This window comes from Malaya genurostris, chromosome 2, assembly GCF_030247185.1.
Source record: "Malaya genurostris strain Urasoe2022 chromosome 2, Malgen_1.1, whole genome shotgun sequence".
NCBI lineage: Eukaryota > Metazoa > Arthropoda > Insecta > Diptera > Culicidae > Malaya > Malaya genurostris.
The window spans coordinates 20,460,642-20,479,512 of record NC_080571.1 but is presented as its reverse complement, the minus strand read 5'-3'; the positions used below and the strand labels follow the sequence as shown (position 1 = coordinate 20,479,512).

The 18,871-nt window shown below is 37.5% G+C and overlaps 1 protein-coding gene across 2 annotated transcripts in view; it reads right to left on the bottom strand.

The window, feature by feature from the left end:
• The window catches only part of LOC131427520 (inositol-trisphosphate 3-kinase A-like), a 150,610-nt gene that overhangs the window by 80,190 nt on the left and 51,549 nt on the right, over positions 1 to 18,871 (bottom strand). Inside the window, exons 2-3 of one of the 2 annotated variants that reach the window (XM_058590785.1) lie at positions 12,083 to 12,183; positions 11,744 to 12,017 (exon numbers count right to left, since the gene is read on the bottom strand). In XM_058590785.1, coding sequence (XP_058446768.1) covers positions 11,744 to 12,010 — 267 coding nt within the window. In that variant the 5' untranslated portion in view covers positions 12,011 to 12,017; positions 12,083 to 12,183. Of the gene's footprint in view, positions 1 to 11,743; positions 12,184 to 18,871 lie in introns of both variants that reach the window. The other variant, XM_058590784.1, reaches the window with a different exon arrangement.

Here is an 18,871-nt window from a genome sequence, read left to right as displayed (position 1 = left end):
GCAATTCGCTCTTTTTCGACTGAGAGGAAACATTAGCCTCCAACCTCAACTGCGTGACGTTAGACAATAACCGCAGCAGGCGGATCGAGTGCCAACTAGATATGGTCAATTTATCATGATTTATATTCTTACCGAAACGTTTCACAAACGTCACATTTGTCGCTGCGTGGCCTACCTGGAATGAAAAGGAAGAAAAAGAAACCTAATTAGAAAAATCTCGGCTCCATGGAAAAGAGAACAAATTATGCAACAACAATTGGCTATGCTGGCCGGCTACCAGCTCTTAGCAAAATGTCGGAATTCAACCTATTGCAATAATGAACGGACAGAAATAAATCGTTTTCTCACGCAGGACCACCCGTGAGAACTGTCGAACTTGACTGATCGCGGTCATGTAGATGCTGCTTGTCGTCCTGCGTGCGACGAAACGGCCGAGTAACACCAACCAGCAGGAGATTCATTAGCGACCGACGACGAGAATGAAATGAAATTGGAAACAAACAAAAAAAACGCGCCGTCTGTCAGCTCGACCACCGATCACCGACGATATGTCCTCACCGAACGGCACGGTATGGCAGATTACGACCGGCGATATCGGCTGTCCCGTTGCCGTCCGGAGGAGTGCGAGTCCGTTACCTATCGTAATCGCCGCGAATGCCGCGAGTGCGAGTGTGTGTGTGTTAATGCGAACCCTAATTGGGCGCCAAAAACATACTTTATCCTCAATTAGCAAAATATGGACCAATTGCAATTGTCAGAATGATTGTCCAATTATGAGCGAGCGGAGAGAAATGAACGGCGGTACTTTGTTTGTTGTTGTTCACGCTGTTCAGCCCGTTCGTGACCGAGTGGGATTTTTGTGTTCAAATTGTCTTTTGTTTAATGACGTTGAATTCCAGTTTTTTAAAAAAGTGAGTTCGAACTGGAAGATCAACTGTTTGAGAAGATCATGTCCGGTTTAGTTAATTTCAACTTATCAGATAAAGTTTCCATTCAAAATACATCTACAATTGGGTCTGAATGGGATAACAAACAACTCGAGTTCAAAGCCGTGCTTAATCGTGATTTTCGACAACAGTGCTGAATAATGCGTAGCCGTTTTAAATTGTAAATAGAAAATACCATAATAAAACTCTGTTGTAAACCGTATATGCTGTGGTTTAACTGAAGACTTCGTTTGTTGTCTTTTTATGTATTCGTGTATTGTCAAAAAAACTTCCGTGATCATTTTACTCACAGTTTATTTCAATCATTAACGAGGTTAGTGGAACTTTTATGAATTGATGCTTTAACACACAACTTTTTTTTTTGTTGACTGCGAAGGCACCCGAACCAATACTCATTATACTTTACAGCTTGTCATGTGTTTTTTTTTCAGGCTGAGAGATATCTTTCGCCCTTATTCTGAATAACGTCGTATCGTTTTTTCCCTCGTATTTCATTTGTATTCCCAATAACGCTAGCAAAATCAAAGGTTTTGCTATGATTCGATCGAACCACATTCGATCGAAAAATCAATATGTCGTTATTCAGAATAAGGGCGTTTATCTCTCTTAGGTTGATGTCAGAATGAGCGCGGAACGCGGACCGAAGCGAAGCGATTAAATGTGATGTACTTTTGACGCATCGCATTCACTCTGACAGGTTTGCTTCGATCAAATGTAACTAGCTCACACGCGCTTCCAGACGCTTCATGTGAACCTTAGGTTGCTGTCAGAGTGAAAGCGTCACGCGAAGCGTCGAGGCACGCGTGCGAGCTTGTTGCATTTGGTCACAGCAAACCTGTCAGAGTGAATGCGATGCGTCAAAAGTGCATCGCATTTAATCGCTTCGCTTCGGTCCGCGTTCCGCGCTCATTCTGACATCAACCTTAGGATCCATGATCGCAACGACAAAAGAATCTCGCACAAATATAAGTTTTTTTCAACATTTCTTCAGCAGGAAATCTTTTAATAAAAAGGCAAAACATATTTTCATGAGATTGTTTCGATGAAAGAGACAGGCATTATCACACCACCAGATGGATTAAGAATAGGTTTTGTACGATATTTAGGGATTGCACGTAGGCCGCTACTTATATTTCGGGAGCTGGCCACACTAATGTCAATAGCTAAAATCTGGCAACACCAAAATAAAGTTTGACATGTTTTAATATAAACGTGCTCAGACCATTTGGATGTACAAGCGCTATTTGTGCGTTGTTTACAGTGCTATCGTTCTGGTCGTTTTAACGGTTAAAAGATCAAAATTGAAAGCAAAAAAAATGCTGTGTGACATCAAACTGGAAACTAGTTTTGCTCTCAGTGAAAGCACATTGAAAACTTAATATGATGTAGATTTTCTCGAAATGACACGTCACGAGCATAAGCTAAAAATAGAACAGCCAAAACAGGTCCGGGATAGTATACATTTAGGCGATATCACTCGCAAGCAAGAAAAAAGATTTTATGCAATCTCCACACTACAGCGGAGAGAACCCGGTTTCGAACTTAGGTGATTTGGAATGCGAATGTTTTGCGATTGCTATGGACAGTAAGAAGGAGACGGAAAATGTTCGGTTATATGACAAGCAGTGTTGTTTCACAAAGTTGTATGCAGGTAGTTTTTGTCAATGCACACTCGTTGCGTCGCTTCCATCCCGCATCCACCGTGAATAGCAGTGTGGCCATTTGAGCACAGTATGAAAATGTTTTCTTTGTCCTTTTCATATCCAAAGCTGTAGCATTAAAACATTATAACATTAAATTGAGTTATCTACTTGATCTCACACAACTCGAACATGTAATCACTTTGAAATACGAATTTAGAGGCTCTGAAGAACGAACGTTTTACAGTAAAGTCTTCTACAACACAGGGAAGGTGAATTAGGAATCCGGCACTAAGGTATCCCAGATCATTTGTTTTTTCGACTAATTGGGACAATGAACGATTATCTCGCTTCTGACCACCGATAGAACCAGAATCTCTTCAGTAAATTTTTAGTTCTTGTAAAGACTTATAATTTACAATCATTTGATGCAGAATTAGTCTTGTGACTCAATATTATGAATATTTAGTTAGACGGTTTCTTTAGAAAAGTGTATTAAAGTTCCAAGATCTATTAGATGATTGATAAAATACTTTTCATAGCATCTAGCGTTAGTGAGAATATGAAGTTCTAAGCATTTATAACTAGGAATAAAAATTGTTTTGAAGAGGTTCTTCGACACAGTTTGTGGACTACTTAGGAATATACAAATTGAACATATATTTTCTTGGTGGCTCCTATAATCCACTAAAGTATTATTAAGATAGCTCTTGATTCTGAAATCTGAGACATTCACTGTTCGATGTTCGAACTTCGTAAACAATGAATTTTTCCATACTGTTGGATATAATGTTATAAGTATTTTCAGAACGAGTTAGCGAGTAGATTATTTTCGCCATCCAGGTCCCCGATTTTTGAATGGATCTAGAAGGAAATCGATGACGTCATATATATTTCTCATATCAAATTCTGAAATAAGCTCCTTCTACGACAGACGATCAGCGAGATAGGAATGCAAAGCCACTATTCAGATTGACCTGCTTCAGACAAACGTGGTACCGATGATTGGTTTGACATCAATATTCTCGTGGTTAAAAAGAAGTACCATTATTTGCGCGAAATTTGAAAAAATGTTTAAAAAAATTGTTTCTTCGCGGTTATGGTTGCGGTCAACTGCAGGATCTTGGCAGGATGTCAAAGCAGTTTTGTAAAAGATAAAATAGGATTGAAGGAATAATTCTTCCATTGAAACTTAACTTTGTATTTCTGTGTTGCCAAAAATATTGAAATCTGCTCAATATCAATGGATTCACTATGTTGTTGATTTTAATATTTTCATTTTTTGAGTTTCACAAAACTTTTGCCTTTAAACAGCAAAATGAAATCATAATGTGATGTTAATTGAAAATTTGATGAGTCGACATCATAATAGGATTTGAATCTGATGTTGCTATCATAATCAGATTTCAATTTGTTCTCATTTTGATGTTAGACTTTAGTCGGGTCGTCTGACATCCAAATTGCCTTCGCTCAAAAGCAACAAATGGCATCTGTATTTTTAGACATTAAAGGAGCATTTGATTCAGTTTCCATTGATGTTCTTTCAGACAAGCTTCACCAACATGGACTCCCAGCGGTTATAATTAATTATTTGCACAACCTTTTGTCAGAGAAACGCATGCATTTTTCACATGGCGATTTGGCAACATTCAAAATTAGCTACATGGGTCTCTCGCAAGGCTCATGCCTCAGTCCGCTCCTCTATAATTTTTACGTGAATGACATTGACAGCTGGCTAGTAACCCCATGTACACTAAGACAATTGGCTGATGATGGCGTGGTTTCAGTTACTGTACTGCGGAGAAAACAGAGCTGGTCGTCTTTTCAAGAAAGCTTGATCCCGCGCAGCTTCAGCTTCATATGATGAAAAGAATGATTCAACAGGTTTTGACTTTCAGATACCTCGAGGTGTGGTTTGATCCCAAATGCACGTGGGGAGGACACATTAACTATCTGGTAACGAAATGCCAACAAAGAGTAAATTTTCTTCGAACAATAACAGGGTCTTGGTGGGGTAATCATCCGGAAGATCTAATAAAATTGTATCAGACAACGATACTTTCAGTGATGGAATATGGATGCGTTTACGCTGCAAACTCTCATATTATCAAATTAGAGCGAATTCAATATCGTTGTTTGCGAATTGCTTTAGGCTGCATGCATTCGACACATACAATGAGTCTTGAAGTTCTGGCGGGAGTTCTTCCATTGAAGGATCGTTTTTGGGAGCTTTCGTCGCGACTGCTAATAAGATGCGAGGTACTGAATCCCCTAGTTATTAATAACTTCGAAAGGCTAGTTGAGCTTCAATCTCAAACAAGATTCATGACAGTATATTTTAACCACATGTCACAGGAAATCAACCCTTCATGATATATTCCTATCCGTGACACCCTCCTAAATGTCCCTGATTCAACTTTATTTTTCGACACATCCATGCAGCGCGAAGTGCGCGGAATCCCGGAACACCTACGCTCGATGGAAATCCCGAAAATATTTACAAGTAAGTTCAGGCATATTTACTCTGAGAAAATATTTTACACGGACGGATCACGAATTGAAGAGGCTACTGGGTTTGTTATATTCAACAATAATGTTTCGGTCTCATTTAAGCTTCAAGAACCTGCATCTGTTTATATAGCAGAGTTAGCAGCAGTTCATTATAGTTTGAGTGTAATCGTCACATTATCTCCAAACCATTATTTTCTCTTCACAGATAGTCTGAGTGCAATTGAAGCCATTCGCTCAAACGCTGCTGGCAAAAATGAACCGTTTTTCTTGGGCAAAATAAAACAGTTCCTGAACGTCATATTGAATAATAATTATCAAATCACAATAGTTTGGGTCCCGGCACATTGCTCCATTCCAGGCAATGAAAGAGACGACATTTTAGCCAAACGTGGTGCTATTGAGGGTGAAATTTATGAGAGACCGATTGCTTTCAACGAATTCCCATAGCTCGTCTCGCCAAAGAACACTTGCCAGCTGGCAAGCTTCTTGGGATAAAGATGATTTGAGTCGGTGGATGCACTCAATTATTCCGAAAATATCGACAAAGGCATGGTTCAGGGGACTGGATGTGAGTAGGGATTCCATTCGTGTGATGTCCAGACTCATGTCCAATAAATACACGTTAGAGACGCACATCTCCTTCGAATTGGGCTCTCCGAGACTAATCATTGTGCTTGCGGAGAAGGTTATCGGGATATTAACCATGTTGTTTGGACATGCGTGGAGTATCGTGATGTCAGATCTCAACTAATAAATTCTTTGCGTACCCAAGGTAGACTATCCAATGTCCCAGTTCGAGACATTCTTGCTTGTCGTAACCTTTCTTACATGAAACTTCTTTATCATTTCATAAAGACAATTGAAGATTCAATTTAATAATTGACACTTTTGATGATTAGTTCTGACTCCTACTGCGTCCATTAGTTCATCCAATAGCAAAATTTTAATAAATTGATGTGCTGATAAAAACAAACTCAAAATAGGTTACGATAAGAGTAATATATTTTATTAAACTCAAATCGTTTTTTTTTCCTTTATGGGCTGCTCTGTTTCCATACCGGACGAACTAGGCTATGGTGCCCAAATGAACAATAGTAACGAAGGAGGAAATCCTCCAGCATGTAGCGACAGATTCCTTTACGGCTATCAATTTGCAACGAAAGATACGAATATTCTCTATTGCAAGTTCGCCAGAGAATTTGTCACTTGGCCAGGAAGTGTGTGCTTCACCCTGTAACCAGTCAATCATTGAGTCGTGCGTCTGTATCGTATTAGTATTTTGTCATCCTACCAACTGCTTCTGTGTCCTAAATGTCTTCGTCGATGAGACTTTGGAAAATTTCGCTTTGTATCCGCTTCGGTCTTGGCCCTGCTTTCCTATATAGTCTTTTATGTGTGAAGCGGTACTTACGATTATTACTTTGAAGTTCCCTAATCAATGTAACATAGATATGTTAGGTCTACTTACACTATCCAATCTAATCTATTCTGATTGTTTCTATCTTTGTCAATGTTACGTTACGTTTCCTTTTGCCCCATTGCATTGCTTTTTACTATACCGGAGAAACCTGTTAATATCACAAGCTAATAGATTATCAAGAATAAAGAAATAATAATAAGATTAATAATAATAATAATTACAATAATAAAATAATAATATCAATAATAATAAAAGTGGTAATAAAAATCGTGCATTTTACTTACCAAAAGATAGGTAATTACATAAAATACCTATTTTGACTCATTTTCTTGAGAACATTCTTGGGTCTTTTTCTTGGTCTTAAATCTTCGATGATAATCCTTTATTTCAACAGGCTCGATTTTTGTCAAGAAAATAAAATAAGATAAAATCAGGTGTTAGTAAGCTTGTTAAATTATATAATGTAAGGATACGCATTTAACACTAGATTGCCCAGGAAAGTCACAATATGTAAACAGTGGAAGGATTGCTTAAAATTCTGTGAACTTTTTTAATTCTTTATTTAGCGATATATGCACTAAGGCACACTGAACTAGCTTTTATTTATTCTGTCACAGTTTATATTATTGACTTTCTCTCTTTCAATTTGACTGCTTTTGAGCAATTTAAGTCTATACTAAGGTTTGGGCCTTTTAGTGTTAAGCACGCATCCAGGAAACAAGAACTACATGTATTTCGTGAAGAAATACTAGGTGTGATTGGATGAAATGGTCCACGTGGACCGTTCTCTTCCAGAAACACACATCTCACACTCTTAGTTAGAAGGTGACATCTGTATCCAAGTTGGAGAAATCTAAGAACATTCAAACCTTTCTCGATTTGAGAGTGTGTTTACACCCGATTAATCAGCCTCGCTGTCATTGCAACTTGTAAACATTACCGACACCGAACCGGATCGGAAAGGGTTGAAAGTTCCTAAACGGTTCATAAGATATCAATTTACTCCTATTCCTGATAACAATAGTTCTCCTTTTTGAATTAAATTCACCAGTCCAGGACGATTATTATATATTAATATTCATCCCAACTAGATCAAGATAAATCAAATTGGTGACCAATTCCAGGCATGAGAGTGCTCGAAACCACCTAATGACCTATTGTCAATTTCAAGCAGTATTAGTCCTGTCCACCCCGAGATAGGGTTGGTACTCGGAAGGCAAAGTATCGATACCAATGGTATAGGGCTACCGAAATTTTGGGTATCGATACAGGGTATCAAAAGGCAATAAAGTATCGATACCTGTAAGTATCAATTGATACTTGCGCAGCAATCATTTCTAAATAAAATAAAATTGTCGATTGTGGCGTAATTTTATGATGTACAGAAAAGTTTTTCCATAAATTTGTTATGCCAACAGAATACGCATATTTCTTGCCACTTCGCCTTTCACGACTCTTGGTCCACGTTAAAGAATTTCCACGAATTTTGTCATGTCAAAGAATTTCCGCAAACCACTTTGTGTTGGAGCCATACTGATGATTTCACATTTCACATTTTTTTTCAAAAATTTTCATATCATAACCTTTATGTCGATACACGAATATTACTTTAAAAGCCTAGCATGTTTCATAAAGCAGCTTCAAAAATATTCACGCTATTTACTTAAATTTCATAACAGCAGCGCAGAGCTTGGCTAGAACGAACACAAACAAGCGTTCAAACCCGCCCGGTGGCAAGAATAGAGAATGTTTTAATTTTGACATTTCTTGCAACGTCACCCTAATGACGGTATGGAATTTTGAAGACCCATCATCATGTAATTCCAGAGTTGGAAAAAAATCAGCAATTTTGTGTGCAACTAGAATGCCTTTGATCTGAGTTAGAGAAAATCGGTCAAGCTACGTCAAAGATATCGAAATGAGTTCCATTTTGGAGTCATTACTTAACTCGACAACCTGAGTCGATTGATGTATGAGAAAGGCAAAAAGTAAAGGACAGGTGTTAATGTTGACTCGAAATCGTAGATCGGAAAGTTTGCCTATTTTAAATAACAGATAATACCAGTACCAGTTCAAAAATTTGACAGTAGAACTGTTCGAATAAAAAAAACTAAAACGGCTTGCTTGGGATACGTTTGTTTCAGTTTCAGTTATATAATAGACCACCCATAATAATCGTGCAGCTGTTGAATTTACTCTCAAGCTGCTAAATTTGCTCTAAGTGTTAGAAACAGCTCCTTTCGGTTACCATTCTTTTCCATGCATGCATATCGGTCACCTGATAAAACGTGTGAATCGTACTTTAGTCGCATAACATGTTTGTATGTGTCACCAAATATTCCAGAGCTTTTTTTTTAATTTCTAGACAAAGACTCTTGATGTCAATGATTTGCCAGATGGGTATAGAGTGAGGAGGAGTTGGAGCCCCGTTGGACTAGTTTTACTGGAGAATTTTGGAAGTTTCTAACTACCTATTTTTGATGTAGGATTTCGTCTTTCTTTACTATGCTCACCTGGGTGCATTTTCAAAACTTCACAACACGAAAGTGTAACGGAATTACTCCAGATTTGTTTTCTTAATAACTTGTTGCTGTTTTTTCTCTTGCAAAATGAGTGTGAAATTATGTAATGTTAGTTTGAAAAAAATAAGTGATCTCAACAATTGACCTCTGTCTGCCGGGTTTGTTAAACGAAAAAAATGGCACTCGGTTCAATGGTCTGTTTCGAAATTGGCAAACGAAGGTCCCGTGTTAGCCTCCCGATTAATTGGACGTTGATTGAACCAATGATACAACGTACTGGACCAACGAAAGACCTCCGTTGAAACGTTTCTCTTCAATCACTCTCTCTTTCGATTATTGTGATGTGATTAAAAAGATTTTCTGTGATCTCACTACTCGGGTTGAAGGTCGAAAGTTTCGGGTATCATTTTATGCAAAGAGTTGAGTGATAAACGTGGAAACCGCTTGGTAATTAATAGAAGAGAAAGTAAAAAAAAGAAACTGTCACTTGCTTATACGCCCTAATGAAAAATCAACCAAGATAACAGTTCATCGATTTATCAAATATTGATCTGAAAACATACGATAACTTCTAAATAGGAAATCGAACCAATGTCGAAACATTCATCAATGTTTGATTCGCCCTTCCTTGAAAAACAGCTGAAATGTCATTTGGTTATACGGCCATTGAAAAATTAATCGAGAACTGTCAAATTTTTCATTGTAATAATTGTATATATATAGCAAGAAAATAAACAATTCATGGAAATAAAAAATTGGTGTTAAAATCAAATATCCAAGTATCTCAAGAACAGCTACTTTTAGAAGAAAGGATATCATGAACAAATGTATTGCCTTTAATCTGTAGAATAATATTCTACTGTTTAAATGATTATCTTTCAACGAGAACTTGAAATTTCGAATATATCTAGCTATCAATCTGTAGGTTTTAATAAGAGCTTTAAAACAAAAAATATCAAACAAAAATTAAAACCATGCTTTTTTTTATTATGTAATTATTTAGAAAAAAATATCAAACAATTTTTTCAGTGCATGTTTTTTTTAGAGTGTTCAATCGAATCCCTACAACTTCTTCCTGCACGCTATTTTTGTATAATTTACGGTTTCCGAGTTACAACGATTTGAAAAAGGCAATTTTGGTGCAATGCAAAAATACATACGCCCTTTTTAAAAATTAGTCGTGAGTCGGACTGACCTATCCATCGGTTCAAAACTTATGGTTTGCCATACTGAAGTCATGTACAAAGTTTTATCCAAATCGGAGCAGGTCGAGACTGATGATCTGCTAAGCATTTCTGGAATTGCTCTACTCTCTTAATAGAACTTCCCAGATTGATTTATGATCCTCGGAATGGAATTTTTTGAGAAGCTAGTTGACTTCATTAATTACAAAGCCTTAATGCATTTACTTTGGCGTATCAAGCAAGTAAATTTTCACAGTATTTTTCCGTCAACTGGTTCAGTCGGTCGGATTAATCTACGACAAAGAAACCTAGGCTCGAGTTCACCGGCTAAACGAGGCGGTCACAGGTTTGAGGCTACCGCTCGTGGAAGATTCTCCAGACAGACCCTCAACAAAATGTCACCAGTAGTTGCATTATCTGACAAGGAGTATTCTCTTGTATTTTGTATCTGATACCGAAATTTAGCAGTTCAAAGAGCTTTTATTTGTGGTTGTACCTATCGACAACCTGTCGATGCAATGTTTATCTACGGTTCATTCGCCAAACATCGAGCCGAGGTAAGAAAAATTTTGATTTTTTATATCATCGTTTACAAATCAAATAATCTCCTTCTCTCAAAGTTCATAAAACTCGAATCAATTTATATCTACGTCATTCACTTCGAACCAGAAAAATCACCCGCGAAAAATCACCGCTTGACGTAAGCAAATGCATGGCTCTGGAGGAAGAATCGGAACCTTCACCGAACCTAGTAATTCAACTGGGAAAAAAAACTTGTTGGGAAGCCATTGCTTCTTGTTTTGTAGCTTTTTCCACAACGTAAGATTAAAAACAAATCTAATTTCACCGGCAACCCGTGCGTGGAGGGGCGAATGAACTTTTTTTTTCATTTTGAAAAAATAAACTAGGCTAAGCGTTAAATTTTTCTTCCGTCGGCAATGTGCTCGTGCAAAAACCAGCGCGCATTTGGATCACTCCCGTAGGCCTTGACGTCATTGCAACTGAATTACCAATGCAACAGCGGAGGATTCCATTTGGTCGGTTTCTCCTTCTAACCGGTGCTTTGGGGTGCTAAAATTCATCGTCCGACACCATCCACGAGCACCGTCACCGAAGCATACCAAATACAAGACAAATAGTTGAGTAAAACGGATGATGCATGGAAACGAAAACAGTGACGCAGGTTCTGTGATGCGCATCGTACAGCCGATGGGAAAAAAGGTGCCAAAAAGATGACGATTCGTAGCAAACCAGGTGCCAGCGGCATGATCTTTTGCATGATTCATCGCCTGCTAAGAGAAGTATCAAAATAGCCTGCAAGGCGGCATCGAAATGCTTGAGGTTTCAGCAAAAGCTCAGCCGAAGCTTTGCCCTTTCAGCAGACGCAAGCTTTCCATGAATTCGCAAGAGAGGTTCGTCACTGGCCAATGGCACTGCCAGCATTGAAGTCTCTTGCTCTCGCTCACCGCAAAATCCGAAACGAAAAGATTACAGAGCTAACTGACAGAAAATCTCTTACCTTTTTCTTGGCGTTCGCCGTCTCCTGCGGTCCGATCGTGTACAGATCGACGATTCCGAGCAGACAGTCATCGCACCGGCACACATCCTCGCCGAGAATCAACGAACCGAGCGAGCCGATGCTGCTGCTGGAGTCCATCGAGTCGGTGCGAATCAGTCGCGACCCGCCGGGGCCCGCAGTCTGCGAGGCGGCTTCGATTTTCTTCGCCAGCAAAGCCTCCATCAGGGACCGGGGCCGAGACGAGTTGGACGGCGACAGCAACGACATCTTGTACCTGTTTGTTTTGGGATTGTTTTTTCTATATTTTGTTTCTTTCTCTCCTAGTTTGCTTCTTTTTACTTTTTATCGCTGAAGGATTGACAGAAATTCCACCGGTGCTCGGGTACCAATTAATCGAATTGTAAATCCTCAGCACATCGCTGCATAATTGCCGGCATGACCTGCGGAAAAGCAAAAAATAAGACGAGATACGAGTTCGAATGTAGTTTCGCGATTGCTATTCTGTTGGAGAGGTTTTGTTTTCTGTTATTGATACGGTTGAACCTTTCGCTGGACGCAGGAGTTGGACTTTCGGGGTACGTTGCAAAATATCACCGTTGGAACTGGTGTAATGGCCTGAGTGCCCACCAGACAGATGATGTGTCAGGTTGAAACGCCGGTTGAGACAGGTGCGACTCGAACCGTCCGGTCCGGTCGGTGTCTATCTCGCTAGGATGGTAATTGAATTCAACTTTGATGGATGGGTTTTATGTAGGACAACGGTATTTAACTGCTTGATTCCCATGAATACGGGGTTTAATGGTCTTTAAAATTATATGCGGAAGTTTCTCACAGTTGAGCAGTCGTTCGCATTGCACGCGTATAGCTCTTGGCTCCTGGAAATTTTTTCTGGCTACCTAGAGTTTCATTGATTCAGGGCTTCAGTCTTTTTCAAGGCTACCTGAATCACTAATAGTCTTTTTAAAGACTAACAATTAGTCAGCCTTTCTCAAGGCTATACAAAGAGTGATATTTGAGTGACTAAGAAATTAATCAGCCTTTTTTAGGGCTAGCTATTCAAAGAACTATTCTTCGAACTAATCAGTCTTTATTAAGACTACCACAAAATCAGTCTTTATCAAGACTTTTCCCAACTAGGAGTCTAATCTAAATAAATAATTAATTTAATTTCAAATTTCATTCATTTCAAAAATGCCTGCGTCCAACTGGAAAGGCAACAAGCCTAAGGCTAAAAATAATTCAATACGGAATAAATCACAATCCGTTATTCAACATTTTTCTAATAACATTCACGATCTTATAGAATCTGAATGTAAAAATAAAAGACAACGGACGGATTTCCCTTCCGTTTATTCTATGCCGTCCAACAATATTTACGAGATTCTTCCTGAATCCGATTGTAGCGACATAGAAGAAAATTCTTCAAAAATTCCCAAAATGGACGCTTGTCGTTCTGGGAAGAAACAACAATCTATGCCACCAGTGACGGGGATGATTTCCGACTTCAAAGCATTCCGTATTTGGTTTTCTAACTTTCTCCCGGAAGTAAAAGTCTCTTTTCAAATCGGACGAAGAGGAGAATGTCGAGTCTTGGTTGATTGGAAGATTACGAACGTCTTATTTGATATTTGTCTGAGAAACTTCATAAATTTTATTCATATGATATAAAATCAGACAGAACCTTCAAGGCTCACTTGAAAGGCTTATCAAATGATCAAAGTACTGATGAAATTAAAAATGAACTAAAAGAATTGCTTGGTTGTGCCCCTTCCCAAGTAATACTTATGAAAAAAAAAAGCGAATGGTACTTTTAAACCACGCTCTGGAATTTAGCATGAACTTTACTTGATACATTTCAATCGAAGTGATGTAAACAATTTGAAAACTTTAGAAAAAGTACGATTCATTTCCCACATTAAAATTCATTGGGAACATTATAAACGGCATAATCGTATTGCAAACTTAACGCAATGTCTTCGTTGCCAAGGCTTCGGCCACGGAACCAAAAGTTGTCATATGGATATACGGTGTTTGAATTGTGGTAAATCTCATTCGAAAGACGTTTGTCCAATGAATGAAACCACTGATAAATTTTCATGTTCAAATTGCGATGGAAATCATAAATCCAATTATTTGAAATGTCCTGTCAGGGACAAAAATTTAAACGATTGTTCGCTTAGACAACAAGTCAAATCAACGACCTTAAATTTACAGAACATACCTGAAAATCAAAAAACCGTTACAAATGCCACGCCTAATTCTTCTAAAGCACTTATTTCTTCGAATTTAAAACAGAAAACAGGTACAGGTCTTCTAACGAAAACAATTTATTGACAGGTAGATCAACCTCGTCATCATCTTCTACTAATGTCAGTTATGCTACTATAACAGGTAGAAATCTACCACTTAATTCTTCTAATGTAAATAATCAAAACACAGGAACGCCTTGCAGTTCATCTTCTAACGAATACAATTTATTAATAGGTAGATCGGCCAAATCATCTCCTTCTAATGGCAGTCTACCTACCAATATTCCTTCAATGCCATTCGCTTCTTTCAATGAAGTCGATTTAGGCGATATAACTGAAAATAAAATGTTCTACCTACAAGATCAACTTTTTCAAATGATCATCCGAATGAATTCGACTTCATCATATTTTGAAGCATTTCAAATCGGATTGCAATTTACAAATAATATGATAATGAATTTAAAATTTAACACTGATGTTAAATTTTCTCAAAGTTCACAAAATTCATATTGCCATTGTGACAGAAACTTTTCTTAAACCAAATGTCAAATTGAAAAGTAATCCACATTATGTGGTTCATCGATTTGACAGGTTTACTGGAATGGGTGGTAGAGTTGCCATTTTTGTCCGACGGCAAATTAAACATCGAATTTTACCTTCTTTCAATACTAAAGTTATTGAAAGCTTGGGAATCGAAGTAGAAACCATTCGATGCAACTTTTTAGGACTTTTCAAAGTTAGTTTTGAATATTGAAAATCCGAAAAATTATCAAAAGTTCAACACATATTAAAAAAATGGGAAAATGTTTCCCAAACAAAATATGAAAGAGTATTGTAAAAGTACAAAGCTTTAAGAAGAGATTTCATTTTTCAACGTGTAAATAAATTGAGTTATTGCAAAGCAACACGTTTTTAAAGACATGTTGATCGTGCGACGCTCACTTAGAGATGTGCGAAACAGCTCATACAGGTGAGCAGCTCCAAACCGATCAGCTCACTAAAGGGAATCGATTCAATGTATCAGCTCATCAGCTCATTTAGATTGAACTGAAGGTTTGTTTTGGGCGCCGTTTTTTTTACTCCGTTTTTCTTTCATATGCATGATCGAAATCATTGATGCACAAAGAACAATGCTATGCGAACTAACTTGTCTGCGAATTATTATTATGTCATATTTGAGAATATCTGCAAAAGTGGCATCCCTGAATGTACCTTAGCCTACTGTGTGAGAGGTAAGATTTCTTATTGACAATGGCTCATTCAATTTTGTTAAAGAAGGATAGATGCACATTTTAAAGAACGCTCGTAGCTCGTTTCCACCTTACCAGCAGGGATGCCAGGTCATTTTTGTCAAAAATCTGTGATCAAGCCAAAAACCTGTCTGTGCAAAATCTGTCTGTGCACGTTTTCCCGTTTCCATAATAGCTGATCAGAATCATTTTGGTAAGCCAAAAAAAAAAGGTTCCACTATTTCCTACCGCTCTGTAATTTTTGGCGCTAGACTGTGATCAATTTCAAAAATTTGTGCCATTTTTGAAATCTGTGCAGAAGGTTGAAAATCTGTGAAACACAGATTAATCTGTGAAACACAGATTAATCTGTGAACCTGGCATCCCTGCTTACCAGTGCGGTGAACTGGTGAGTTGCAGTTCTTTTAAAAAGAGCTGTGAGCTATCAGCTCACTTTAAAGATTCGATTCACTGGAATAGCTCAGGAGCGAATTGCCCATCTCTACGCTCACTGCAAAAGTGAGTTACAGAAATTGCAGACACCCTTCGTTTCTTAACCATTCATGGTTTCAGCATGGTCATAGTGAAAATGAGTCACACAAATAGTACTCAAGATATTCTCATTTGAACATAAATTGAATTAGGAATATATTTTCCTATAAGTATTGTACAAGTTCGCTGCATTAAGTTGCATATTTCGCTTCAGTACAAGGTTTCCTAGGTAAAAATAGGTAAAATTTTGTATAACTTTTCCAGGAAAGAAAAAAAACCTGTGCATTACCTTCTACAAAATTATGGGATTTTATATTTTCTACAATTATTCCGAGTTCCACTTAGATTTTTTTTTATAGTATTGGGCATATCTTTTCCTATAAGTTTTGTAAAAATCAGCTGCATAAAGTTGCATATTTCGCTTCGGTGTAAGATTTTATCAAAGGTAAAAAAAGGTAAAATGTTGTATAACTCTGCCAGAAAAGAATGCACTACCTTCAACAAAAATATGAAATTTTTTATTTTGTTCAATTATTCCAAACAAAGTATGCATAACAAAATAACTCGAAACAAGTTATGAATAAAAACTGATTTGAAGGGGGTTGCCATAAAAACGCTTGCGACGGTGCGACCTAGACTTTTGGTATATTTAACAAAGTAAATTATTTTCAATAGTTCTAAAACTTTGTAGAAGAAAAAAATTTTCTATCTCTTCAGAAAAAAAATTATGGTTATATTTTTTGTCAAAGTAGGCCATGAACAATTAGGGATAGAATCAAATTACACGGTATATATTTGTAAATAATTTCTTAAAATTCTGATTTATGTCCACGTTTTTATTGATTCGAACCACTGTGCGTCGTTATTCAGAACAAGGGTGGAAGAAGCGTCCGAGCTTGTTTTCGACTTTCATCGACTCATAAACGAAACAATTCACGATACGGTTGGATAAATTCGAACGTGTCAGTTCAGCTTTTTTGTTGTAACGGGTGTTTTTGTTTAGGAGGTTTGTATTTTAAATCGGGATTACTCTATTGTCTGAAAGTTGTTTTAACAGTGTAAAGTGACGTCTCTACTCAGTATTGTTTAACAAATCATCATGAATAGGTTGACACTACACACTTAAAAAAAACCCTGTGATTTTACATCTTATTAGATGCACATAAATGGAGCGTCGAAGCTCACACAAATTTACGTGGAAGAACATTTAATATTGTGTCTAAAACCTCATACATGAAATTCATTGAAATAAAAAAGAAAAGAATACTGAGAGCAACCGTCGCGACTTGAACCGAGAATCATTGGATCGCAAGTACGTCTGTTAATCGACTGAGCCACAGAAGCTGGTAAAAGGTGCATTTAAATTCATACAGTCGCACCTGCCAGCAGAACGCAAGTTACAGTCGGAACCAGTAAAATTCAAGCTCATCTAACATTAAGTCATTACAAATGAGATTTTCCGTCATTTGACAAATTAGGTCTTTATGAATTACATCGTATAAGGGATTAGGTCACCAGTAAAATTAAAATTTTTTTGGTGTGTAGAGCTTCCAAATCGTGGAAATTATTTTTTCAAAATCATTGTACAATTCAAATTGCATAAAGAGCACTTCGTAAATTTTATGGTGCACATAGTCGTCCACCACCGTTTGAGACCACCATAAAGAACGTAATTCCCAAATTTCGGTCCACATTCACTGTTTTGGATGCCAAGTCATCGACAAGAATAAGAAAATACGGTCTATGGGCTGGTGGAATCATCGGTCCTTATTTCTTTAAAAATGAGGAAGGACGACGCGTTGCCAAATCTTCAAGATATGGATGTGGACGAAATGTGGTTGGTTGGTTCAACCGGATGGTGCCACTTGTCATACTGCGGCCGAAACAATCGATGTATTGAAAGAACATTTCAACGGCAGCATTATTTCTAGAAATGGACCGGTGAATTGATCTCCGCGTTCGTGTGATTTGACGCCACTCGATTATTTCTTGTGGGGATACGTGAAGTCATTGGTTAGTGTGGATGAACCAGCAACGATTGATGCTTTGGAAACCAATATTCAACGTATCATTGCTGAAATACGCCTAGAAATGCTTAGAAAAGTGGTCGCGAATTGGATCTCCAGAATGACATTTGTGGAAAATAGACGTTGCGGCCAAATGACCGAAATTATATTAAAATGTTAAATGCCGAAAAAATATTCACCAAATAAAAATAAATTGTCCATTTCATGATTTGGCATGTGTTTTATTTAAATTTCAAATCAGCTCCTCATTAAATAAGCCTCGTAATATTTTGATTTAGAGAAGGAAGTAGAAAAATAGAACTGAAAACAATGTCTAAATGTTTGCTTGATTGCATGCACAAGGTTTGATCAAGTTCAAATTGTATTACTCGCTGCAAGCTGATACCGCATTCGCAATAAAACCATACATAGATCTATCAATCTTTTGCTCTGTCGAACAAAGATATAAAAGATTTTTCATTGACATTCAATGCTTTTAACGCGTCTCTACGTTTTGACGTTTCATTTTTTCACAAGCTTTCGATTCTAATGTTGGATTCGTCTTTTCTTGTCGTAAATAGGACTTACTTTGGATTAGGGTCATTTCGCCGAAAGTCATTTCATCGAAAGCCGTTTCGTCGAATGCCGTTTCGCTGAAAGAGTCATTTCACCGAGTTATTCATCAGTTTTAATATCGTGATTGGAATTGATAAAAAAAAGACAAATAAAAAATGATTATGTTTACTCCCATTTCGTTGACCTACAATCGTACTTCTGAAATGATCCATAGACTTGAATAATTGTTGTAGGTTTATTCATGATCAGCCCCGATGTTCAACTAGACGAATAATTTGTCTTCGGATTTCGAAACCAGAATTACGATTCAGAAACTCAATTTCAGAATTCTGGAACAAAATTCATAGAATGACTTTCAGGATATAGCGTGATGGGTAAGTCGATGCCTTTCACGCAGCCCACCTGGGTTCGATTCCCAACTCCGCACATAGGGTCAGAAAGTTTTTCTTGTCCGAAGAGGTGATTGACTCCATAAGCGAAATAAAAAATATGGCTTTTAGATCCTAGATCCTGAAACAAAATTTTACATCTGCACTCCTGACACCTTAATTTTGGAAATGACTTCTGAACCAAAAT